Source organism: Macrotis lagotis, chromosome 2 (assembly GCF_037893015.1).
Source record: "Macrotis lagotis isolate mMagLag1 chromosome 2, bilby.v1.9.chrom.fasta, whole genome shotgun sequence".
Classification (NCBI taxonomy): Eukaryota; Metazoa; Chordata; class Mammalia; order Peramelemorphia; family Peramelidae; genus Macrotis; species Macrotis lagotis.
The window spans coordinates 45,492,874-45,518,828 of NC_133659.1; the positions used below are offsets into that span (position 1 = coordinate 45,492,874).

At 37.7% G+C, this 25,955-nt stretch overlaps 1 protein-coding gene across 2 annotated transcripts in view; it reads left to right on the top strand.

Annotated features, from left to right (window-relative positions):
• Positions 1-25,955, top strand: part of LOC141512683 (uricase-like) — a 120,699-nt gene that overhangs the window by 88,350 nt on the left and 6,394 nt on the right. For both annotated transcript variants that reach the window (XM_074221801.1, XM_074221802.1), the window contains exons 2-6: positions 1,972-2,190; positions 6,606-6,722; positions 7,022-7,100; positions 21,699-21,885; positions 24,787-24,910. In XM_074221801.1, the coding sequence (XP_074077902.1) occupies positions 1,972-2,190; positions 6,606-6,722; positions 7,022-7,100; positions 21,699-21,885; positions 24,787-24,910 (726 nt within the window). The remainder of the gene's footprint in view (positions 1-1,971; positions 2,191-6,605; positions 6,723-7,021; positions 7,101-21,698; positions 21,886-24,786; positions 24,911-25,955) is intronic.

The following is a 25,955-nucleotide window of genomic DNA, read 5'->3' on the forward strand; positions in this document are numbered from 1 at the left end:
TATACATTCTACTGGAATGGACTGAATATTATATGTGACAGAGATAAGGGCATCTGGTGCCTCAATGGATAAAGGACCATGCCTGGAGTAGGGGAAACTCATATTTCTGAGTTTAAATCTGACCTCAGACACTTACTAACTATGCGACCATAGACAAGCCACTTAACTGTTTGCCTTGGTTTCCCCATCTGTATGAGCTGGAGAAGGAAGAGGCAAATCATTCCAATATCTTTGTCATAAAGGCACATAAAGAATCACAAAGAGTAAGACATGAAAGAATGAAAAATGATTGAAAAATAACAAAATGAAGGAAATATATAAAATCAATACACAGAGATGATATATATATATAAAATATATGCAAATATTTAAAATCAGTCAGTGAATAAGCATTTATTAAGGATTTAATATGTACCACTCAAAGTGCTAAGAACCTTGTTATACCAAAAAAAGGCAAAGACAGTTTCTACCCTCGAGAAGTTCACAATCTAATGGGGGAAAGACAACACATGAAGAGAAGTCCTGCAGCCAGGTGGGAAATATGGAGATGGCTACCCTCAGACCCCCTCCTTAAAGAAAGAAGCTTGAAGGATCTCTTCATTGACTGTCTCCCTGTTTTTCCAATCAAAGAGAAAGAGGGGCCCCAGGGAAAGGAAGGGACTGAGGAGATATCATGCAGGAAGATGAGTTTCTGGGGACAATGATGATGATGATGAAGTCCAGGAGAGCAGTCTGTTGGGAAATGAAGAGAGATATAAGAATATACAGAATAAAGGCAAAATAACATACATGGTAATTTAGAAGGGAAAAAGGAAAGCAAGCATTTATGGAGTGCCTATTATGTGACACTTTAAGATATTATGTCATTTATTCTTCACTACTCAAGGAAGGAGGTGCTATTATTATTCCCATTTTGCAGTTGAGGAAACTGAGGCAGACATAGTTAGGATTGGATCTGAACTCAATCTTTGCAGACACTGCAGTACATTATTCCATATGCTGCATGAATATTGGAGGGGCATCAGGATAGACTTCATGTAGCTGACAATACTTGAAGTGAATTTCAAAGGAAGTGAGGAATTCTTTAAGATGGAGAAGAGCTAAGAGTGCCTACCTGGAATGGATACTGGCCAATGCAAAGTACAATATTTGAGGAAGAGGAAGAAAGTTAGGTGGGTTGGACCACAGAATGTGGCAAAGAGTAATATACAATGAGGCTACCACCTGGAATCAGATTATGAAAAGCTTTTAAAATGGATCAAAAGAGTTTATATTTGATTGTAGAATAACAGGGAGCCAATGAGGTTTATAGATTCAGGAAATGACCTGATCAGACCTGCATTAATATCAAAGGAGACATCATTTAAGCCTCTTCTGTATGTAAAGGGGCTATTTGTTCATGTCATTATCTAATTATTATCCAATATTATATTCTGAAAAAACAGAAACAGGGAAAAAAACCCTTTTCTTGCCTCTAGGCTAATATAATAGTTATCTGTTTTTGAAACTTGGAATTAAGACAACTTGTATTCAAGTTTTATCTATGACACATACTGCCTTTGTGAACATGGATAAGTCATTTAACTTCCTAGTGTTCCAGGCAATTTTCTAAAACTAAGTTGTAGAGTGGTTGCTAGCCTTCATTTGGTGAGGGGATTTTCTCACCAAGGAGTGAGAATTAGAGGAACTGATCTCATTCCTAACTAATTTCTATGCAAACAGTTGTGTAAGTAAGTACACTTTATTTCACCCTTTGTCATTAATTGTATGAGGAAATTATGTGGACAAACTTCCATCAATAATCAACAAGCTTTAATAAAGGCCTACTCTGTATCAGGTGCCATGTCAAAGACTAGGATCTCAAAACCAAAACTCAACTGAGATTTGAAGCCTAGTCTGATGTAGGTATTGTCTGGTTTCTTGAGGTGTCGGTCATCTAATGAATTTGAAATGAATTTGTTTTCATCATAGAGCAAGGATGTGGAATTTGTACGCACAGGCTATGGAAAGGATATGGTCAAAGTTCTCCATATTGAACGCAATGGCAAATACCACATCATTAAGGAAGTGGCAGCATCAGTCCAACTTACTTTGAGGACCAAGAAAGATTATTTGTGTGGAGACAACTCTGACATCATCCCCACAGACACTATCAAGAACACTGTCCATGTGCTGGCAAAATTCAAAGGGGTAAGCGAATCTGCTTTGTGTTTTGGGGATATTCCATCTTGCTTTGGCTTGTTTGGTTGTTAACTTGGGTTTCTCATGACTTTTTAGCATTTGGTGCTTTTAATAAGTTTCAAAGAATTTCTTCTTTGGCTATTCTGAATTTCCCAAACATCATTCAGGAATATACATATATATATATATATATATATATATATATATATATATATATATGTATGTATATAGATATATATATATATAATCTCACTTTTGGCTTCTTCTTGTTAGTATATATGCCCAACTTCTGACCTGGCTAAGGGGACTTAGGAAAAAGTACTTCATCTCTCAGTACTCTAGACAACTTTTTAAAATTGTAAGTTGTACTCATCCAACCTTTCTGGAGAGAAATTTGGAATTATTCCCAAAGGGCAACAAAAATGTGCATACCCTTTGATCCAGCTATACCACTACTGGGTCTGTACCCTGAAGAGATCATGAAAATGGGTAAAAACTTCACTTGTAGAAAAATATTCACAGCAGCTCTGTTTGTGGTGACAAAGAATTGGAAATCAAGGGATGTCCATCAATTGGGGAATGGCTTAACAAACTGTGGCATATGTACATGATGGAATGCTATTGTTCTATTAGAAACCAGGAGAGATGGGAATTCAGAGAAGCTTGGAAGGATTTACATGAACTGATGCTGAGTGAGATGAGCAGAACCAGAAAAACAATATACACCCTTACAGCAACATGGGAGGAGGGGGGATGATCAATCTTAATGACTTGCTCATTCCATCATCGTGACAATCAGGGACAATTTGGGGCTATCTGCAAAGGAAAACACCATTTGTATCCAGAGAAATAATTGTGGAGTTTGAACAAAGATCAAAGACTATTGCCTTTAATTTTTAAAAAAAACAGTTATCTTATTATATAATTTTGCTATCTCTTATACTTTATTTTTCTTCCTTAAGGATATGATTTCTTTCTTATCTTAGATCAATGTATACTATAAAAACAATGTAAAGACTAACAGACTGCCTTCTGTGGGGGGTGGGGGAGGGAAGTGAAATTGAGGGGATTGTAAAATTCAAAATAAATAAATAAAGAACTTTAAAAAATTGTAAGTTGTAGAGAAAGTGTGAATCTGGACTTGTGGAGAGAGAGTTCACTCACCTAGAAGTTCTTTATATCAGTAATATCATAGGTCCAGCTTTATTATTATAGTTACTATCAATTGATTTGGGGGCAGCAAAACTTCACATAGGAACCAAAGAATTGGGTTAGGAAAAACTATTAACCATGGGAGTTGCAAAATGGTGTAAGGGAAAGAATCATCAAGTAAAGACAGGAGCTGAGTTTGAGTCCTGATGCTACTACCTGTGTCATCTCTACTACATCATTTACCTTCTCCAGGTTTTAATTTCCCCATCTATAAATTAAGGAGATTGGAGTTGATGGCCAGTGTTGGCTTGGAGTCAGGAAGATCAAAGATTAACTCTGGTCTCAGATATTTACTACCTGTGTGATCCTGAGCAAGTCACTTAATGTCTGTCTGACTCAGTTTCCTCAACTGAAGGGATAATAATAGTGCTATCCTATAGTAATATATTGTGAGGATTAAATGAGATAGTTTGTATAGTGCCTTATACAGTGTCTTCCTCCTCCTTCTCTCCTTCCTTTCCTTCTTTCTTTCCTTCCTTTCCTCCCTCCTTCCCTTCTTTCCTTCCTTCCTTCCATTTTTTCTTCCTTCCTTGCATACTTTCTTCCTTCCTTCCTTCCTTCCTTCCTTCCTTCCTTCCTTCCTTCCTTCCTTTCTTTCTTTCTTTCTTTCTTTCTTTCTTTCTTTCTTTCTTTCTTTCTTTCTTTCTTTCTTTCCTTCCATTTTTTCTTCCTTTCTCTCTCTCTCTCTCTCTCTCTCTCTCTCTCTCTCTCTCTCTCTCTCTTTCTCTCTTTCTCTCTCTTTCTGTATCCTTCTCTCCCTTCTTTCCTTCCTTCCTTCTCTGAGATCACTTTCAGGTCAAAATACTTTGACACTAAAAGTGCAATGGACTGTCTTGGGAGCTAATAGGTTCTTCCTTCCTAGAGATCATAGATTTGAATCTGAAAGAAACCCCAGAGGCCCCTAAATGCAACCCCTTCATTTAACAGATGATAAAAACAGGTTCAAAGAGGTGTACTTTGCCAGAATTCAAGTAGACAACGTGTTGCTGGGCTGGAATTTGAAGTAAGATCCCCTGACTCTAAATTCAACATCCTTTTCACTGAGTCGTCCCAGAATGACTACTTGCTGGGGGTGTCATGGAGGGAAATAGGCAAAGGTTTGACTAGTTGAATGCTGAGATCCCTTCTAACCTTTAGGTTCTGTTATCCTGGGTGAGGTTTGGAGGAGATAACAGTGCCATTCTTTCCAGAATCCCTTCCAATCCTCTCACCTTTTTTTTTTAAAGTAAGCACTCCAGACATGTCTGTCAAGATCCCTTTAAATCCTCTTAAGATTTACATTTTGGGGGTGGCTAGGTGGCACAGTGGATAAAGCACCGGCCCTGGAGTCAGGAGTTCCTGAGTTCAAATCCAGCCTCAGACACTTAATAATGACCTAGCTGTGTGGCCTTAGGCAAGCCACTTAACCCCATTGCCTTGCAAAAGAAAAAAAGATTTACATTTTGTATTTTCTGAAGACCATTACCCACCCCTCCTCTACCTCTACCTCTTGCCTTCAGACCAAAAGAATATTAAAGTTCTTGACTTCAGTCCTCCAATTCTTTGTTCCAGCTGTTAAACTCTCCCACCTCTCATTAATTACTCATAAAATGCAAGTAACCATGTTCAAGACTAGATGAACTGGTGGTACAATGGAAAGAAATCTGAATTTGGAATTGAAAGACCAGATGTTGAATGGCAGCCCACGCAGCTTAGCAGCAATGTCACACTTGGGTAATTCACAGTCTTTCTGAACCTCCTTCTCCTGTCTACCTTACAGGGTCATTTGGTGAAAAGCGTTCTGTGGCTAAGCTGCAAATCGTCCGAAACAACATGAGCTATTTGTACTTGAAGAACACACTTGTCCACTTGCCTTCAGAAGGACATGTATTTTGGGTTGTTTTTCTACCCATCCATCTCTATGCTTTCTTCCTCAGAGTGGGTTTCTGAGGGGGTGTTTACAAAAACTCAAGGGAGAGTTCTCTTTTAAAAATAGGACAGATTTTCATCTGTTAAACATGTTTTATTAACCATTCTTGGCAGTTCCAAATATTGTGGGCTCTGGTGGAGGAGACTGAGGCCCAATTAGAGGATAGTTGAAGGAACCCTGGAGATTGAAACAGAACACAAGGGATGGACCTGGCAATTTTTCTAATTAGCTGTTTGTTCATGGAGAAATTCATGTAATCTCACTGAGCCTCTGTTTCCTCCTCCATTAAAAGGGGACAATAATACTTATACCTTCTGGTATTGTTGTCAGGAAATATTCAAATTCTCAAGTAGCTCGGTGATGTTGTGATTTGTGTGTTCATAGCAATGAGGCATAGAAAACAGGTTTCAAGTTGGAAAACAGGTTCAAGTCTTATTTTATCTAGATACTTACTAGCTGAATAACAGATAGGACTCTGAACTTGGAATTAGGAAGACTCATCTTCAGGAATTTAAATCCACTCTCAGACACTTACTAGCTGTATGGCCCTGGACAAGTCACTTAACCTTGTTTGACTTAATTTCCTCATCTGTAAAATGAGCTAGAGAAGCAAATAACAAATCTCACTGTTATCTTTAAGAAAATCCTAAATGGGATCATGAAGAGTCAGACACAACTGAAACAACTTAACAACAAAAAACTGAATGATCCCAGACAAGTTATTTAATCATCTCTTAGCCCCAGTTTCCTCCTCTATAAAATGGACTTGAATTCAAAATCCTACAAGTCTCCTTCCAGCTCTAAATCTAAGATCCTACAATCTATGAAGAAAATTATAAACTAGATGTCCCTCGTCTATATCAGAAAAATGTTTCATAAATCATAAATTTAGAGCTAAAAAGGACCTTAGGGAGCATCAAGTTTCAACCCTTCCTCCCCGTTTTTTAAATTATTTTTTTTGTTATTATGAACTTCACTTTATTTATAAAGAGTCTAAGGCTCAGGAAGACTGACTTGCTCACAATTACAATGTAGAAAATGATAGAAATGGGATTTGAACACAGGTCCACTGACAACGGAGCAAAGAATACTTTTCAGCATGCTTTTTCCTAGGGGTTATTATGACAGTGAATTCACTTTCCTTCCAAAGTCCCTTACAAACCTTTGTTTTCATGACTCTAAGAAAGTTATAGATCATTAAAGGAGATTGTAAAGGTAACAGCACTTTTGTTGTTGTTGCTATTGCTGTTGTGCACCTGGGACCAAGTATTCATGTCATTTGGCATTTTGCTTCTCTTTGCAGATCAGAACCATAGAGACCTTTGCCATGGATATTTGTGAGCATTTCCTTTCTTCGTTTGACCATGTTACTCGAGTCAAAGTATATATTGAACAGGTTCCCTGGAAACGTTTGGAAAAGGTCAGCTCAATAAGTTGTATTTCCCAATTTATGTATCTTAAACTACCTGTTCATTTATCGCCTACTCCACTAGACTCTTGTGTCCAGGTCCTCTTGGCCACCAGTGATTGCATCTTTGTATTCTTTGGTATTCATGTATTTATTTTATATCTATTTATATGTATGTTGTTTCTAAGGTCTTGCTCAATAAAAATGTGAGTTCCTTGAAAATAGAAAGTGTGCTTAGCACAGCATCTTGCACTTAGAAAATATATATGGATTGATGCTAAAAATTTACTGGGTATTTTTCTCATTTTCAGAATGGAGTAGAACACGTCCATGCATTTATTAGCACTCCCACCGGAACACCCTTCTGTGAAGTTGAGCAGTATCAAAATGGTGAGAAAGGGTTTCTCCATACATCTCTGGTATTGTTGTAGCCTTTCTTTTTTTCTCCCTAGACTCTTCTGTTCTTTAACACTGAGGCAAAGAGGACGCAGAAGGTTACCTTCCCTTGAGATGGAAGCTCAGACTCTAACTTGAGGATCTTTTAAAGGAGTATTCATTTCATAGAAAGCCAGAATCTCAGAGTTGGGCCAACTTAAATCTAAAACAAAATCCCCATTATGACATGTTCAATGAATGATTTCTAGCTTTTTAGCACAGATCTCCTGAGAACAAGAAACCATCATTCTGCTATGGATAATTCTAAATTATTACAAATTCTATTTCTTCATATAAATCCTAAATTTTCTCTCTGGTTGCTTTTAATTGTTGTTCTAAGTCCTTCCTCTTTGAATCCAAGCTGAAAAAAAAACCCTATCTCCTCCTCAAAGACAACTTTGACTCTATAACTCTGACAGATGAGAAAACAATGGAAGATTTTAAGACACTATTCCTTGAATTATCTTCATTTTGGTTAAGACTTTCAGAAAGTTAGAACTCTTTGGGTAATTAATTATAAAGACAAAAGGCTGTGGGAAGGCTCCATTGGTTTCTGGGGTTCTGTGTGGTCAGAATTCTAGAATAGTGCTTCTTGGACATGGAAACCATGGATATGAGGAAGTCTTTATATTTGAAGGATCTATAATCTTCATATATATATATATATATTATATATATGCATATACAAATGCAATTCTTCAGATAAATTTTCCACATAATACATACTTACAGAAATATGTATATAGGTATAGGAATAGGGATTGGGTCCGTGATTTCATTGATAAAAGCAACTCTCAGATAAGGAAATTCTATCAATATAAGTTGAAACTTTCTCCACAACTTATATTCTTAGTGAGTCACCTAGAGCACCAAGAGGCTAAGTGACTTCATCAAAGCTACACAGTCAGGATATATGAGAGGTGGGGCTTAAACCCAGGTCTTTCTTTTCTGAGGTGACATCTCTATATACAATAGCACATAACCTCTTACTAAATATACTCCTAAATACCAATAAACATATAATTTTTTATCTCTATAACATTTCTCTCTATTCCTATAGCCATCACCCAAGTCCAGGCCTTCATTACCTCTCACATTGTTCATTTTCATGTCCTCTGATGGATTTTCTGTATCATTATCTCTTCCCCCTCGAGTCTATCCTCCACACAACCACCAAAGTAGAGGTGCCAAAGTCATGTCACAACCCAACCCAATAAACAAACCCCAGTGGTTCCTTATTACTTATTGGGTCAGATATAAACTGCTCTTTTTGGCATTAAAAGCTTTTTACAACCTGCCCCCTTTTTACCTCTCTCCACATGCTCTGCCACCTAGTCATTGATAGTAAATTAAATTCAGTAAAACAGCAACAAGGATAATTGCATAATTCCTGATGTTTATCCAAAAATTTGCAAGTTAAATACAGAAAATGATTAATTACAACAACCTGGACCTCATTATAACTGATAAAAACGAAAGCAAATATTAGTAAACAATTCTCCAAACTGTTAGACTTCCCATTAGCAGTCTATGTGTCCTTGAAAATCTCTAGCATCTCAACTCTCCTTTGCATACTTTTGCAATCCTCATTTGCTGTGCTAAGTGATAGAAAACAGTTGATGCCTTCCTTCAGATCCGGCCAACACCTAGAGAAGCCCAGGTACCTGAGAAGCAATTATTGGCTAAGTTGGGTTAAAAAAGCCTCTCCAGGGCTTGTGGTCACATGATAACAACACTATCTGATGACATTTGTTTGAGAAAATATTCTTTCTGATGATTTCAGATCCTTTTTAATTTATTTATCAGCTTGAAGAATCTGCCCTAGTGGAAGGGGGACATCCTTCCTTATCAGAGTTATGATCATTTGAAACTGAATTCCAATAATTGATGCCATGTTTAGCTAGTCCCCACTACATCCCAAGAGGCTGAAAACCATTGTTGAAAATATGGTCAAAGCTCATGTGGATTCAGAAGTAGGGCAGACAACAAAGTCCAATATCTTCCAACAAAAGACAAAGGCAGTTCTTTGTTTCCCTTATTGGGTTTACTGGACAAGGGAAGGAGTCAAGTTTTGCTGTATTCTTCTCGAAACCAATGCAGGAGGAAGATTAAGACCTGGGAATTTGGGTGGACTTTCACCTCACTGTAAGCACAAAAGGTACTTTAGATTTCATTAAGAAAGTCATCAAGGGGCGGCTAGGTGGTGTAGTGGATAAAGCACCAGCCCTTGGAGTCGGGAGTACCTGGGTTCAAATCCCATCTCAGACACTTAATAATTACCTAGCTGTGTGGCCTTGGGCAAGCCATTTAGCCCCATTTGCCTTCTTTGGAGAAAGAAAGAAAGAAAGAAAGAAGAAAGAAAGAAAGTCATTGTCATCGAGTCCAGTATAAGAAGAGGGGTGTGTGTGTGTGTGTGTGTGGAGAAAGAGAGAGAGAGAATTCCCATGTACTTTAGTCTGGGTCAGACCAAATCTGGTATATTCTGTTCAGTTCTGGGCAACATATTTTAGGTAGCACATAGACAAACTGGAATTTATCTGGGATAGTGAACTGAAATCATTGTCCATAACACTTGGTGGAAAGAACTGAGGTGGGAAATTGGGATCAACATCAATCACAGTCAATTAACCAATAAAGAAGCACCTTTTATATAATAAAATAAAGCAATTCCTACTCTCTGGGACCTTATAAAGAGGGGAGACACTGCTCTATCCAGGTGCTTACTTTGTTCTATCTGACATTATATATAATATATATTATATAATTATTAAACCATATACAAGAAATATTTAACAAAAATATAGTAAAAGTAAATTCAAAATAATTTTTGGTGGAGAAGGAAAGCACTAGAAGCTCGTGAGGATGAGAGAGGGCCATATATGGAGGTGACATTTGAATTGAGTTTTGAAGGATAAAATGGTTCAATATTTGCCAAGTAATTTGCAAACCTTAAAAGTACTTTGTAAATGTTAATTATAATAATAGTTTAATAATTATATAATGAATATTATATGTAATTATAATAATTAGAAGCAAGAATTCTATTATATGGAAGTGAGATGGGATGTGAGGAAGACTAATTTGCCTGAACTTTAGAATATATATAAGGAGGAGTAATGTATAATAATGCTGAAATATCAGATGGAACCAGGTTGTGAAGGACTTTAAATGTCAGATAGAATAAGGTAGGCACCGAGATGGAGCAGTGTTTAGAAATCTAGACTTAGAATCAGGAAGACTTCATATCCTGAATTCAAATCTGACCTTACGCACTTACTAGTAATGTGACCCTGAGCAAGTCTTTTTTATCCTGTTTGTCTCAGTTTCTTCATCTATAAAATGAGCTGGTGAAGAAAATGGCAAACTATCCTGGTGTCTTTGCCATGAAAGCAATAAAATGGGGTCCAAAGAGTCAGACATGACTAAACAACAATAGTAGCATTTTTATCATGAAGGCACTGGTATTTCTTGTTCAGCCACATGGTAGTTGTTTGAAGAATAGATTGGAGAAAGGAGAGACTTGAGGCAGGGAAACAACTGGAAGACTTCTGTAGTAACCCAGGAAAAGTATCTGAACTAGGCTGCTGGTCAAATGAATGAAAAGAAGGGAACCAATACAAGAGATCCTGTGGATCTAGACTCGACAAGACTTAGCAACTGACTTGATATATGAAATGACAGAGAGTAAGGAATTGAGCATGACTGCAAAATTAAAAATCTGAGTAGAGAGATGGATAGTTTGAAAGGGGAGTGGTTTAGAAGGAAAGATAATGAGTTCCTTGTCAATGAATTTTTTTTAAGTGGAGATTAGATGGACCTCATATCTAGTATATGGTAAGGGGAATTCTTGTTTCAATTGGGAGTTGTAAAAGGTGACCTCTGGGTTTTTTTTTAACATTGACATTCTCTGATTCCAAGTCATCTGTTATCCCCTGAAAATTATTTTTCTTAAAATCACACTGAGGGGACACTATGAAATAAATTAACATAAGGCAAAATATGATTAAATACCCAAATGAGAAATGGTATCCAATATTATAAAGTGCTGTGAAGGTCAGGCAACAAATATTTATTAAGTACCTACTAGTGATAGGCATTGTGCTAAGTACTGGAGGGACAAAAAGAGGCAAAGGATAGTCTCTGCCCTTAAGGAGATTACAATCTTATTGGGGAGGCAACTAGTAAGTAAATCTGTCCAAACAAGCTATAATATAGGATAAACTGGAAAATCATTAAGAAGAAAAGTAATAAAATTAAGAGGGGTTGGCAGAGGGGACTTGAAGGAAGCAAGGGAAAGCAGTAGGTAATGAGGAAGGAGAGCATTCCAAAAATGGGGAACCACCAGAGAAGATGCCTGGAGCTGAAAGATGGAATGTCTTGTTCAAGGAATAGCCAGGAATATGTGGTGGACACTAAGGTACAAGAAGACTAGAATGCTAGGAGGAAGCTGTGGTAATAAAAGCTTTGAAGGTTGAAGAAGAGCTCCTGGAAGCAACAGGAAGAAAATGGAGTTCATTTTACATTATCTCATTTGATCCTCAAAGTAAATGTGGGGTGGATGCTTTGCTTCCCTACCTTTTATAGGTATAGAAAATAAGACTGAGAGAAATTAAGGAATTTGCCCAACCTCACAGAGCTAATGAATATATGAGGTAGGATTTTCCCTCAAGACTCCCTGATTCCAGAAGCAACACACCATCTCCTAAACAATATGGATTTTAATCTACCAGTATTCATCAGCAATATATATTAAATGCCTGATGAACACAGATGAATCCCTATCCTTAAGGAACGTTCAATCCAGGAGAGGAGAGTATTATGTGATATACAAGAAACCATTTTTTTATTGATAATTATTTAAAAATATCCAAATCTGGACCTTTGGGTGGTCATTATATTATGTAAAATTATTATTCTTTAGGGTAAAACTTTATTCAGAAGAAAATAAGAAGCCACTGGAAAGTTTTGAACAAAAGAGTAAAATGAGCCTACCCATAAGTATGAATTGAGTGTGTACTGAATTTCCAGTGGTTTATCCAAGCTACACTTTGTGTAAACCTATGATTATGTCTGAACATGGGGAGACAACTCTGGAAAAAAGAATAGATGGAGAAACTAATGAAATAGATTAGTTATTAGCCTGGTGCAGTAGATTGGACACAAAGTAATGAAAGCCTGAACCAAGGTGGTGGCAAGAATAGAAAGAATGAGGTCGACACAAGGGATCTTGCTGAGGTCAAAGTGGCAGGATTTGGTGATTAACTGGATTTGAAAAAGAAGAGGAGCAATAATAAGCATAAGTCTTTGTGTTAAATGACTGAGTGGAGGATGGTGATAGAAGTAAGTCTAAAAGAGAAGTACATTTGGGGACAGGTGAGAAATAAATTCAAGTTTGGAGTTCAGTGAGGAGTCTGATGATCAGTGAAGTAAGAAAACTGAGGGAACAGGACTGAAAATATAAATTTGGGAACCATCTCCAGAGATGGGGAGGGTGTTTCCTCAATAGCCCCTGGAGCCTCTGACCATCTGGGCTTCCTTCAGGGAGAACTCAGGTTCTAGGTTCCCAGTGAGTCAGAATGCTCTCCAAATCATAAGTAAGGAGCCCATAACTTTGCAGCAGGTGGCCTATTCTATGTCCAACGTTGTGTTTCTATGTGGTAAGGAGAAGGCCCTGGATTTTTCTAAGGTAATGCTATAGGAATATAAGATCTATCATGCTCTGTATCAAGAGACTGAGTCTGTTTACCCAGGACCAGAACAATTCATGATGCAAAGTTTCATCATTTTGTGATGAAAATTTTTTTTTTATCCATGGTGACTGGTGAAACAAAAAAAATACATGAATAGAGTGGATAGAGCACTGGCCTTGGAGTCAGGAGAATTTAAATTCAAATCTGACCTCAGACACTTGATATTTGCTAGCTATATGACCTTGGCAAGTCACATAATCCCACTGCCTTGTAAAAACCAAAAAAGAGAAGAAAAATACAAAAGATATTCAATATAAATACAGGCATACCTCAAAGATATTGTGAGTTTGGTTTGAGACTACCACAATAAAGTTAGTCACACAAATTTTTTTGTTTCCCAGTGCACATTAAAGCTATGCTTATACTATACTACAGCAACTGATTAAGTATGCAATAGTACTATGTCAAAAAAGAACAATGTTCATATTTTAATTAAAAATATTTTATTGTTAATAAATACTAACCATCATCTGAACTTTCAGCAAGTCGCAATCTTTTTGTTGGGGGAGTCTTGCCTTTTGATGGGGGAAGGTTTTGGTGATGGCTGCTGTTTGACCAGGATGGTGGTTGCTAAAGGTTAGGCTGCTGTGGCAATTCCTTAAAATAAGATAACATTCAAGTTTGTCACATTGATTGATACTTCCTTTCACTTGAATATTTAGAGGCCATTGTAGAGTTATTAATTGACCTAATTTCAATAATATTGTGAAGTGGTGGAGGAATGGCCAATCAGGGGACTAGTCAAAACACATACAACATTTGTTGATTAATTCACTTTCTTATATGAGTAATAGGGAGACACACTGGAATTTCTTGAGAAGGAGAATAATATAGAATTAATTTTTAGAAAAATCACTTTAGAATGGATTGGGGCCTTAGTGATTCCCTTACATCTCTGTCATTGAAGAAAGGTATATTTCATGCTCTTTTCTCTGAGTCTTTATCCATTTTTTGTAAATCTCAAGGTCTAACTTTTATTTAGTGATTTGTTTGCTTATATTGTTTTAGCTGTTCTATCTGTTATAATTATTATAGTAGATAGATTATGATTTTGCCTTTGATATTAGTTGTGTGCACTTAGGCCAGTCCCTTATTCTCTATGTGTCTAAGGAAAATCCCTGAAATTCATCTATTAAATCACAGTTAAATGGAGATCTCTTTTAGTGAAGGAAGTTCACACACTGGGAATTTCTGATCCTGGTGGCACCAAGGATCTTTCTGCTATCTTGGTTTTAATACTACTTAAGTCCTTACTTTAAGGAGAGCATGAACCCCTATCTATGTCTTCAATCAAGACTGCCTAACTTCAATAACAAAGGCAGTTAAATCTTTGCCATCCATGGAGAAACTTCTAACAATGGTGCCACCCAGTGTTGTGCCTGCATGTAGAGTGTGGGTTGGATGTGTGCCTGCACACAGTCACAGGAAGGAACTGTGGTTTCATCACCCCATCAGGGTGAGGAACTCACACTCCATGCATGCTTAGGATTATACCACAGCCCAGCTGGACAATTGCCCAATGGTCTGCAGAGTAACTTGGTTACTGTCTTGGTGGATGAAGCAAAGAAAAGAAATGTTTCCCCTGAAAACTGTGCCTAGAGGCAACATGAAGATTAACTATGGGTTGATATGGAGGATTTAGAATCCACTTCTACTGGTGAATTCTACACTTATTGGTATTCCCTTCTCTAATGTCACAAGGGATTCCCTCCTTGCATCATGAGATGGTATTTTTTCAGTCTTCATTGGATACTTCTGCAGCTCTATTTCTGATCATCCTTTTATGTTGCTCCATACACAATTCCTTCTTTGATTGTTTACTCTAGGAAATTAATAGTTTGCATTGTATTGCAATTTATGGATTACTATAAATTCAAAAAAATCTATTAAGGATCTACCCTGTAATTAGGCATTATTCTTGGATTCAGGATACAAATGAAAAGAATGAAATAATTTCTACCCTTGAAGAGCTTCAGTTCTTATGGGAGGGACAAATACCCATGTAATTATATATAGAATAAAGGTAAAGGCAAAAATAAAAGGCAGTTTGGAAGGGGGACACTGGTAATTGGGGGCAACAGGAAGGCTTTGTATAGAAAGTGGTACATTAGTTGTGTCTTGAAGAAAGAGTTGAGTCTCTACATGAGAGAAATGAAGAGAGCGGTCTAGGCACAGCCAGAACAAAAGCATGAAGAGGAGAGATGAAGGGTTGTGTGGAAAGAACAGTGAGAAGACCAGACAGCCTGGATCAAACACTTTGTGAAAAAGAATCATGGACAAGGAGTCTACAAAGAAAGGCTGAAATTGGATTATAAAAAGCTAGAAAACCACTCCCTGGAAAAGTCAGGCTAACAGTATATTAGTACAAAATTGAGGTTATGGTCACTATACCTAGACAGGAAGTTAACAAAAGCCAGCAGGATGTGGTTAGAAAATTCATTATAATCTAGTGATATCCTCCATAGTTCAGGAGATCTGTTTCTTCTCCAGTGTCATGACTAGAGCACCAGGGTGAGCTTTACTCCCAAGATTATCTGTAATTGGAATGTAAGTAAGCTAGGATTTAGAACAAAAGTTATGTAAAGAAGGTATATATCTATTGTTCTCAGCTCTCCTCCATCAATATTCCTGCCTTTATTATACTTATCTATCTGCTGATAACCAAACCTCACCAGTTTCCCTTTATAAAGGAGCTAAGGATATGTTCATTCCTGTTTCATCACCAAAAACCATTTCAATAGATTGCAGGTTCACCAACATGAGACAGCATCAAGTAAAAGTTGAAGACCTGTTTAGGTATGTGATGAATTAGATGGAGTATAAAACTATAGATTTCAAGCTGGGATAGAAATTCAAGGTCATCTAGTTCAACTCCCTCATTTTATAGAGGAGGAAACAGACCCCAGGAGGGGAAATTACTGGCTCCAGATTACTCATGTAGTAATCAGTGGAAACAGGTTCTGAGTTCAGATTCCCTTAACCCCGAATTCAATACCTTTATCCCACTGTGCTGAGTTTCCTCCCAACTCTAGGCTCTGTGATGGGGTGAATTGCACTTGATGTGATATACTATTTTTAAAATTTCATCCAACTGTAAGTAGAAGGATCACATGGGTTCTCTCGATTCTGCCAAAGGTCTCCAATGTAAAGTCTAGGCCTGCCTCCAACACTGACTCAGAATTGACAATACCGATGGGGTTACTTGTCCTCCTCAATTCTTTTAGAACCTTCCCTTTATTGATATATTATGAAAATGGAGAAAGTAGTTGTGTTTGAATGTGTTTTGGCTTCAGTTTTGAACAGAAAGAAAAGGCTCATGTTCCCAGAGACAAATAGCTATTACCACATTTTTGGCATGACTCTGGCCCTCTCATCTTTCTATTAAAAAAAAAATCTTTTCATGAGTGTGTGTGTGTGTGTGTGTGTGTGTGTGTGTGTGTGTATGTTTGTGTGTTTTAACTTGTCTCATCAGACATTGAGAATCCCAGATAAAATCAGAGAATTTATTTGATCTTCTCTATTGGCAACATCCCAAGGAACTTTTTTAAGTCTACAGATTTACCAACGAAAACATTACACTTCACAAACTCAAAGAATATTCAAATTTATGCAAATAAGAAGCAACTAACTCCAAAAAGACAGTCCTTTTCTGGATTACATTTTCATGAAACCACTTTATCAGTTTTTCAGATTTCCCTCAGTGATTGTGGTGTAATGCATGGGGATAAAAAAGGAGGGAAAAGGAAGAGGATAAAGAGTTTCAATTTTCTTGCAACATAATTTTCCCTAGCTTTTAGTAGTCCTCCTACCTACTAATTAACTTACCATATTGCAATTTCTTTCCCAAAGAACCACATACTCTACCCTTTAGTTCTCTTAGGGAAAAGAACTCACCGAGAATTAATAGAAAAAACAAACCCATTTCCTTACTTACACATCAGTGTCAAAAAGCACAGTTTTCTCTGAGCCATAAAAAAGTCCTGTTATGAGGAAATATAATTACTTCCACATTTAACATCCCTGAAGAAGGTACAAATAACAGGGATTGGAATATTTTTAAGACCAAATTAAATCATTCTAGTAAAAGATCTTCCAAAGGAGGTATGTGTGTGTATATGTGTTGGGGGGGGGGGTGGGCTTGTAAAGTATTTGGGCAGAGATAAATAGATCAAAGACCATTTACTGGGTGAGGATCAGCCTGGTTCATCCTGACTTTAAAAAACAAGTATGGAATCCTGGCAAGAGAAAAGCTCCCTTGATGGAATTCTGTATGGAGATGATAGGTATTATTCGGATGGGAAAAGTTGATTGAGCTTTTGTATAGAAGCAAATGATGACAAAGATGATTCAAATTGCACTGATGTTTATAAAAGTCTTTCCTTCCCAAGTTATTATGAAACAATTTCTATTCTGTTATAAGCAAGAGATAGGCAGATGGTGCTATTCTGTTCTTCTCATCTCAAATTCCAGTCTAGTTCTCTACCCTCTAGGTCTAAGCAAAGCTAGTCCAATCTGCCATCCACAAGACGACCTATCAGATGCTCGGCCATCGTGACATTCCTCCCCAAGGACAAATCATCCTAGTCCCTACAATCAATGCATGCTTTCAAGTCCTTCAACTACACCAGTAATCCTCCTTTGGACATACTCTAGCTTTTCAATGTCCCGCATGGAGTCAGAGAAGCACAGAATATCAGAGATGGAAGAGATAACAGCAGCCAGTTAACCCAAAAGGCATCCCCACTAGAACATAACAGACAAGTGGTCATTAAGTATCTGCTTGAAGATTTCTATGAGGGAGAACTCACTAACCTCCCATGGAAACTCATTTCATTTTAGAATAACTAAAATTATTAGGTTTTCCTAAAATGTGAAACCCAGAACTGATCTCCAGGTGTTTTCACACCAGAATAGAGTAGAGCAGGACTATTTCTTCCCTTTGTTCCAGATACTTTTCCTCTAGTAATATGGTCTAACATCATTTTCAACTTATTTTTTACATCATTGCATGATACTTTATTAGTATTTTCAGTCCGCTAAAATTCCAAGGTCTTTTTTTCCATTTTTTTCAAATTCACCTTGTTTTTTTCATTTAAGCATTTATTTCCTCTCCTTCTTATCTATCTTCCTACCTCTCATTAGAGAAGTAAAGAAAAAAGTCCAGCAACTCTCTTATAACAGCTATGCATTGTTGAGCCAAACAAATTCCTAACATTGGCCATAGTCAACTATGTATACTTCATTCTCCCCACTGAGTCCATAATCTTTTTATCAGGAGGTGGGTAACATTCTTTATCACTGATTCTCTGGAATCATGCTATGAATCAGAGCTCTTAAGTCTTCCCAAGTTTTTTTCCTTCTTACGACATCGTTGTTAAGTGGTATCTTGTCTGGACACAAGTCACCAGTCCTGCCCCTGTACAGCTAAAATTTTGAACCCAATAAACAAATCTTCATTTTTTTTGTAGTAATTTTCACCCTAGTTGAATTAATTCCATAGTTGGTCCATGGAAATATTGATATATTTTTAATCTGTGTTAGTTACTGCTTTCAGAATAATGTTGTCTACAAATTTGATGAACATGACAACTGCGCCTTCATCCAAATAACTGACAATGATGCTGAACCAGAAGGAGCCCAGAACAGAGTCTCTATTCCTTGCTGGTTTTATCTTCCTTTTTAAATTGTGAATTGCCAATGATATCTAATTTTTTTTAAAAAAAATCTATTCTTACCAATTTTGTTTAGACCAGACTGAACGCTGGAAATACTAATACATGTAACAGAGAGGAATGCAAAAATAGTAATTATTCCACTTTTACTAAATTCAGTTACTCCTGAGTACAGAACAATATCTAATTGAACCACTTCAATTAAAACTGTGCATGGAGTATAGATCAGTGTGTTATTAAAATCTGTAACTAGAATTTAGCCAGGGTCCATGAGTTTTTCATGTTTTGCATGTACCTAGTGAGTACTTAAGTAAACGTTTTTGCTGATGGTCTTCAGAAAAAGCTACTTAACATTCAATATAGCTAAATTGATGGAACCCTTCATTCTGTAACCCAATCCGGTCACCTTTGTCTATTCAGAGAATTTGCTGAAAGACCTACTTAGCCTAAAGAGAACCATTTTCTGAATTAATTCCTTCTGGAATCCCAATAGCAATTTGGAAATAAGTAGTTTATCTCCAAGAATCAAAGTTGCCTGGGCTAGCTAGTCTTTTTAGATGGACAGAACTGGGAAGTAATTGGACTTGTGGGCATTGAGTGGAGACAGGGGAGTAGTAAAGGTATTCCTTTAGGTGAATCCTTTGGGTAGCCCTTCCTATCACTTCACCATCATGACTTCACACCCCAATTTGGAAAGTCTTAAAACATTGATATAACAATGTCACTCCTCTGTTTAGGAACTTTCAGCATCTCCCCAAAACCCAGGTCTCCTCATTTCAAAATTCAGATCTGATTCCTAGACCAGTTTTCTTTCCACCTACCACACTGCCTTCATTGGAATCACCTGGTGGTGTTGAACAATGTCTTCTGAAACATATGTATTAAAATGGATGGTTGAAAAGTGATGGATTCAGAGTACATATTGAGACTTTTTTTTACATGATCAATGCAGGAATTTGTTTTACTTAACTATATGTACTTGTAACAGAGATTTTTCTTGCTCCCTTAAATGCTGTATCTTAAAATAAAATTTAATTTTAATAATTTTTTTAGGGGCTGCTAGGTGGTGCAGTGGATAAAGCACCGGTCCTGGGGTCAGGAGTATCTGGGTTCAAATCTGGTCTCAGACACTTAATAATTACTTAGCTGTGTGGCCTTGGGCAAGCCACTTAACCCCATTTGCCTTGCAAAAACCTAAAAAAAAATTTTTTTTAAAGTTTTTGCAAGGCAAATGGGGTTAAATGGCTTACCTAAGGCCACAAAGCTAGGTAATTATTAAGTGTCTGAGGTCAGATTTGAACTCAGGTACTCCTGACCCCAGGGCGATACTCTATGCACTGCACCACCTAGCTGCCCCAAAATTTAATTTTAAAAGAGACTTTGGAGAGTAGCCCTACACACACACACACACACACACACACACACACACACACACACACATAAAAGAAAAAAGAACTTTCATCATCTCCCTAGTGTCTCTTGGATAAAATGCAAACACTTTCCTGTGGTATTGAAAGTCCTCCAGGATCTGACTTCAGCCAATCTTTTCAAATTGATTAAACATTACTCTGCCTCATACATTTCAGACAAACTGACCTATGTATTTTCTGTTCAGTCATCTCCCTTTGTATAATCTGTCCCCATCTCATTGCTTGAATGGAATCTTTTCTCATCTCTACCTCTTAGAATACCTAGCTGTTTTCAAACCTGCACTGTGCTAGCCAACATGAAATAGTCCCAATCCTCTAAGAGTTGCATCCTAATGAGGAAACAACATCTACCTCTATAGGCATACACATAAGCCATAAGGTGACACAGATCAAGAGGGAAGGTATTCACAGCTAGGAGACCAGGGAAGATTTGAGTCAAGTCTTGAAGGAAGCCAGGGATTCAAAAGATAGTGGCTAGAAGTGAGGGCATTCCCCTAGGTGACTCATACTAGAGTGCCACCTTGAACACAGTACTTTTCCTGATCTTTTCTGATATCCTTATTGTGAGTGACTTACTATATATATATATATATATATATATATATATATATATGCATATATATATGCATATGTGTGTATAGTATTCAGTTGTCTGCATATGTGCTGTTTCCTCTGATTTCTTGCCCAGTAGAATGTAAACTTTTTGAAAGTTGTCATTGTCCCATACAAAATGAACAGAAAAAACATAGCTCAGTTTGGCTGAAATGTAATGTGCATGAGAGAGGAATGTTTAATCAGCTTGAAAAGACAGACAAGTCAGATTCTGGAAGGGTTTATGCCCCTAGCTCCTAGTACCAAGTTAAGTATTCAACAGGTGCTTAATAAATACTTAATGAATAATCTTAATAGTCATATCATGATATTGAGTATACAGTATTATAATAAAGGGGATTGCAAGGACAATAGAAGACATGCTTGATGACTTTAGGGAGGGTATTTCCTTTATTTGGTCCAGACCTATGATTCTGTGATTTCACTGGTTTAGGGAGTTGTCAGTATAGAATCACAACTCATTCCTTCTATCTTCTACCAAGATTGATTAGTCTCTGAGCTCTAAAATTTATAATTTTAGACAGTTGCCTAGACACTGAGGAGTTAAATGGCTTATAGGATTAGACTACCTCAAAAGTCCTTCATCTACTCTGCAAGGCTGCTTCTTCATCATCAAACTTTTCATTCAAAATGCAGAATGTTAATTACCATATATAATAACACCTATCTATGGGTGTGAAAGTATTAAAGAGTAAGGGTACACATTTCAAGGTGCTTCAGGTAAAATGGGCAGTTTGGACTCTTCCCCACTCCTAATTTCATTCTACATAGACCTAGATTGGGATGGAGTAGGAGTCTTGAGACAGTGAGAAATACATTGTACATAGAGGGACTGATAAAAGCAAATCCACAGAAGAGAGAATAATGTTTTTCTCTGAAAAGGTTAATCTGAATTTTTTAATTTAAGAATTTCAAAGCCTCCTGGGAGTGCACAATGTGATGGATCCAGGAGAAAGTAGTGTTTTGGGAGAAAGCAGGGTTGTTTTGTGAAAATTACAACACCCCCAGAATTTCTACTTTTCTTCACCATTGGGATCGGGTTTTTACCAGTTTAATTTCTCCTTTCTACTTCTTTTTTTCCCTGAACAGGACCCCCAACTGTTCACTCTGGCATCAAAGACATGAAGATTTTGAAAACAACCCAATCTGGATTTGAAGGCTTCATTAAGGACAAATTCACAACCCTTCCTGAAGTGAAAGACCGTTGTTTTGCCACCCAGGTTTATTGCAAGTGGCGTTACAACCAGTTCCGGAAAGTGGATTTCCAAGCAGTATGGTGAGGAAGCAAAAACATGTACTGACCCTCCCTCCATAGGTTGGGTGCCTCTCCATGGCACCAGAAGATCAAATAGGGCCACCCCTCATTCATAAAGAAATTTCTCCTCCAATATCTCTGTATGATGGGTGATTGTTCTCTTGAATACTTCTCATGCTTGGGTCTGGTCCTCTCTGACTCTGACTCTCTGTCTCTGCCTGTCTCTTTATTTCTGTTTCAGGCTCTCTGTCTTTCTTTCTGCCTATCTTTGACTGTCTTGTCTGTCTCTGTCTACCTCCTTCTCTCTCTCTCTCTCTCTCTCTCTCTCTCTCTCTCTCTCTCTGTGTGTGTGTGTGTGTGTGGTGTCTCTGTGCACCTCCTTGTCTTTCTGTCTTTGTCTTCTCCTCTCTGTGTCTCTATATCTCTCATCTCTCTCTGTCTTTCTTCCTCTCATGTTTATGCCTCTCTTTCTGTCTCTGTACCTGTCTGTCTTTGTTTTTTCTCTGTGTGTAGTTCTCTCTGTATCTATCTCTCTGTCTTTCTTTCTGTCTCTTAGTATCTGTCTTTTTCTTTGTCTGTCTGTCTCTCTCTTCCTTCCTCCCTCTCACCATCTTGCTTCATAAACAATCTATTCCTTTGTTGGATAGGTCCTATTATTATTGAAAAGTTATTCCTTTATATTAATCTGTATTCTCTTGTATAGCTCCTGATTCTGCCCATTATTGCAACAGAGAACAAATGTTTCAGGGGCATTAGGGAACATTGTTGAGTAGGAGTCAAAAGGTCCTGGGTTCAAATGTCTGACTGTCATTCTGTCAAACTCTTGTCATCTTGGGCAAGTCATAGAACATCTCTTCATCTCAGTTCTCTCCACTGTAAAATGAAGGAGGTGGACTCCAGAACCTTTCTTGAGTACATTTTAGAGGGAACATTTCTTTCTATTTAATTGTAAGCTCCTTGAGAGCAAGGACTACCTCTTGCTTCTCCTTGTATCCTCCTCAGGGAAGCTAGGCAAGGGAGTAGATAGAACATTGGTCTGGGAGTCAGAAGATAGGAGTTTGAATTTAGTCTCAGACACTTGGCACTCACTAGCTGTGTGACCTTAGGCAAGTCACTTAAACCCTGAATACCTCACGTCTGGGGCCATCTCCAGTTGTCCTGATTTATATCTGACCTCTGGACCCAGATGGCTTTGGAGGAGAAAATGGGACTGGTGACTTAGCCCAGCCCCCCTCACTCAAATCTATTCAAATGCTTGTCATGGCAACACCTCCCTGATGTCACGGTCTTCTTCAAGAACAAAGGACAAACATCATCACCATCAGCATCATCATCATCATCATCATCATGATCTTCCTCCTCCTCACTTAGCACAGTATCTGGAATGCAGGAGGCACAAAATAAATGTTTATTGAATTATATTGAATTAAACACAGCAGGTGCTTAATAAATGCTTGTTGAATTGTATTGAATTTAGGAATTGGATGGAGTAGAAACCTCTCAGTACTGAGATACTTTGCCCAAAGATCCTCTCCAGCTTGAAATTTTTAGCTCTATGTCCTCTGCACAATAACTCTTCAAGATTCTGACCTGTCTTCTCTTCTGTAGTTCAATCATTGCTCAGGTTCTCTAACCATTCTTCATATGACCATTCTAGTAACTCTCTTCTAGATAGATTTGAATGTAAGACTATCACTTTTGTGGGGTTTTTTTTTTTGCAAGGCAGTGGGGCTAAGTGACTTGCCCAAGGTCACACAGCTTAGTAATTATTAAATGTCTGTGGCTGGATCTGATCTCAGGTCCTCCTGACTCCAGGGTTGGTACTCTATCCACTGAGCCCTCCAACTGTCTCAAGACTAACATTTTTAAAAAGGACCTTGTCCAGAATTAAACTTAACTCTCCAAAAGTGGACGGGTCACAAGTGAATCCTACTCCAAAATTCTGTCCCATGACTTATAACTATTTTACTTTCTTCTTTTTTTCAATGTATTTCATCTCAAATACATACTTACGTTTATTAATGTTACCTTACATTTATATTTGCCTTTCAGTTTGATGTGGTTCTAAAAGAAATTTAAACATACATTGAGAATCACATACTGCAGAGATAGAGTTTTGTTATCTATTTGAGAACTAGCTAGGGTAAAGAGTGGGAGGACCAAAGTTATCCAATGCTGTCTTCCCATTTTCCCCAAGTACCTGTCAGGGAGAGAGAGATGGGGATGGGAATGAGAAGATGGGGGGGGGTTGTATCTTATGGGTACCGATTGTCAATATACCAGACTAGATGATGGAGGTTGCCTGGTAGACTGATGCCAGAGGCCAAGTAAGGACTGTGTGTGTCTGTGTGTGTATGTGTGTGTGTGTGTGTGTGTGTGTGTGTGTGTCTGTGTGTCTTTGTGTGTGTGTCTGTGTCTGTCTGTGGATCTATGTGACTGTGTGTTTGTGTGTGTCTGTGTCTGTGTGTCTTTGTGTGTGTGTCTGTGTGTCTGTGTCTGTCTGTGGATCTATGTGACTGTGTGTGTGTGTGTGTGTGTGTGTGTGTGTGTGTGTGTACTGGGGAGCGGGTGTTTGGAGACAAGATGTACAGAGGTAGTGGTAATGAAATTTTGAAGCAAAATCAAATATCACAATGTTCTAATATTCTTAAAAGTTCTTTCTTTCCAGTGACTCATATTTGATCATCTATCAAATGACTAGAAATATTGTTTGCCTTAACTGCATGGGGAAATGAGAAGCATAAGTATGCATGATATTAGGATCCCTAGCGAGATGGAGGTGGGTGGGGGGAAGAAAGGCAACAGGGGACAGGTAAAGTCATATTAAAAAGATGTGGCATTATTAATGAAATCTTGATTTTAAAAAAAAGGTCACAGGATTGCTATTTCCTGAATCTATTGTTTTCCTCTTCTGTGTTTAAGGAATGGTGTTCGAAATATTGTCCTGGAGAAATTTGCTGGGCCGTATGACAAAGGAGAGTATTCCCCTTCAGTTCAGAAGACCCTCTACGATATTCAAGTGTTCTCCCTGAGTCAAATTCCAGAGGTATCTTTTGTTTTTACTAAATCTTCTGGAGAGTTAGATTGAGATAACTTGCTGGGGATCCTCTTGTCTTATGAAAGCTCTTGGGCACAGCTAGGTGGTGCAGTGGATAGAGCACCAGCCCTGCAGTCAGGACTTGAGCTCAAATCCTGCCTCAGACACTTAATAATTACTTAGCTGTGTGGCCTTGGGCAAGCCACTTAGCCCCATTGCCTTGCAAAAACCAAGGTGGGGGGGGGAGAAAAAAAAGAAAGATCTTGAAGATAAAATAGAAAACTAAATAATAGATGAAAAACAATCTGCTATGGTTTAATAGTTCTGTCCGGCAAAAATAAGATAAGCAACAACAGGAGATGACCAGAACTAGCAAATTGGGTCAACAGCATCATTGTTTTGTTTTGCTAATTTTGTTTGCTAATGATTTAGGGTAAGTGTGACCCATAGCACCTCTATGTCACCATATCATGGTCTCAGAGTAGAACTAAGGATGTGCTGATAAATGTATCACCATTTCAGGACTCACTTTTCAGTATAATCTACATAATTTATATTTTCTTTATCACCTTCTTAAGTCTAGGCAATCAATAAAATAATCAGGCAAGCATTAGTTTGTAGCATCAGCATATTTCTGAACTCACACTGAAAATTTGGCAATTTGCTCTCACTAACCAGTAGCAGATCCCTTAGTGGATCTATATTTGTATTGAACCAAAAGATATTAGGAGGAATGTGGAGAAGAATAAGGAGGTTGTGTGGAAAGGGTGGTTGGCAGAAAGAACTGGTTGGGGACCTATGTGGAAAAAATTGAAGATGTTTTTATATAGAATTATAGAAATGATCAAAGAACAGACTTGGACAATATGAGATAGGAACAGGCAAAAGAGCAAAGGAGGAGGAGGAAACATATTACAAATACTAGACAGACAGTAGTTATCTTCATATACTTATTAGCTGTGTGACACTGGGCAAGTCACTTAACCCTGTCTGCCTTTGTTTCCTCATCTGTAAAAAAACCTGGAGGAGGAAATGGCAAATCACTCCAGTATCT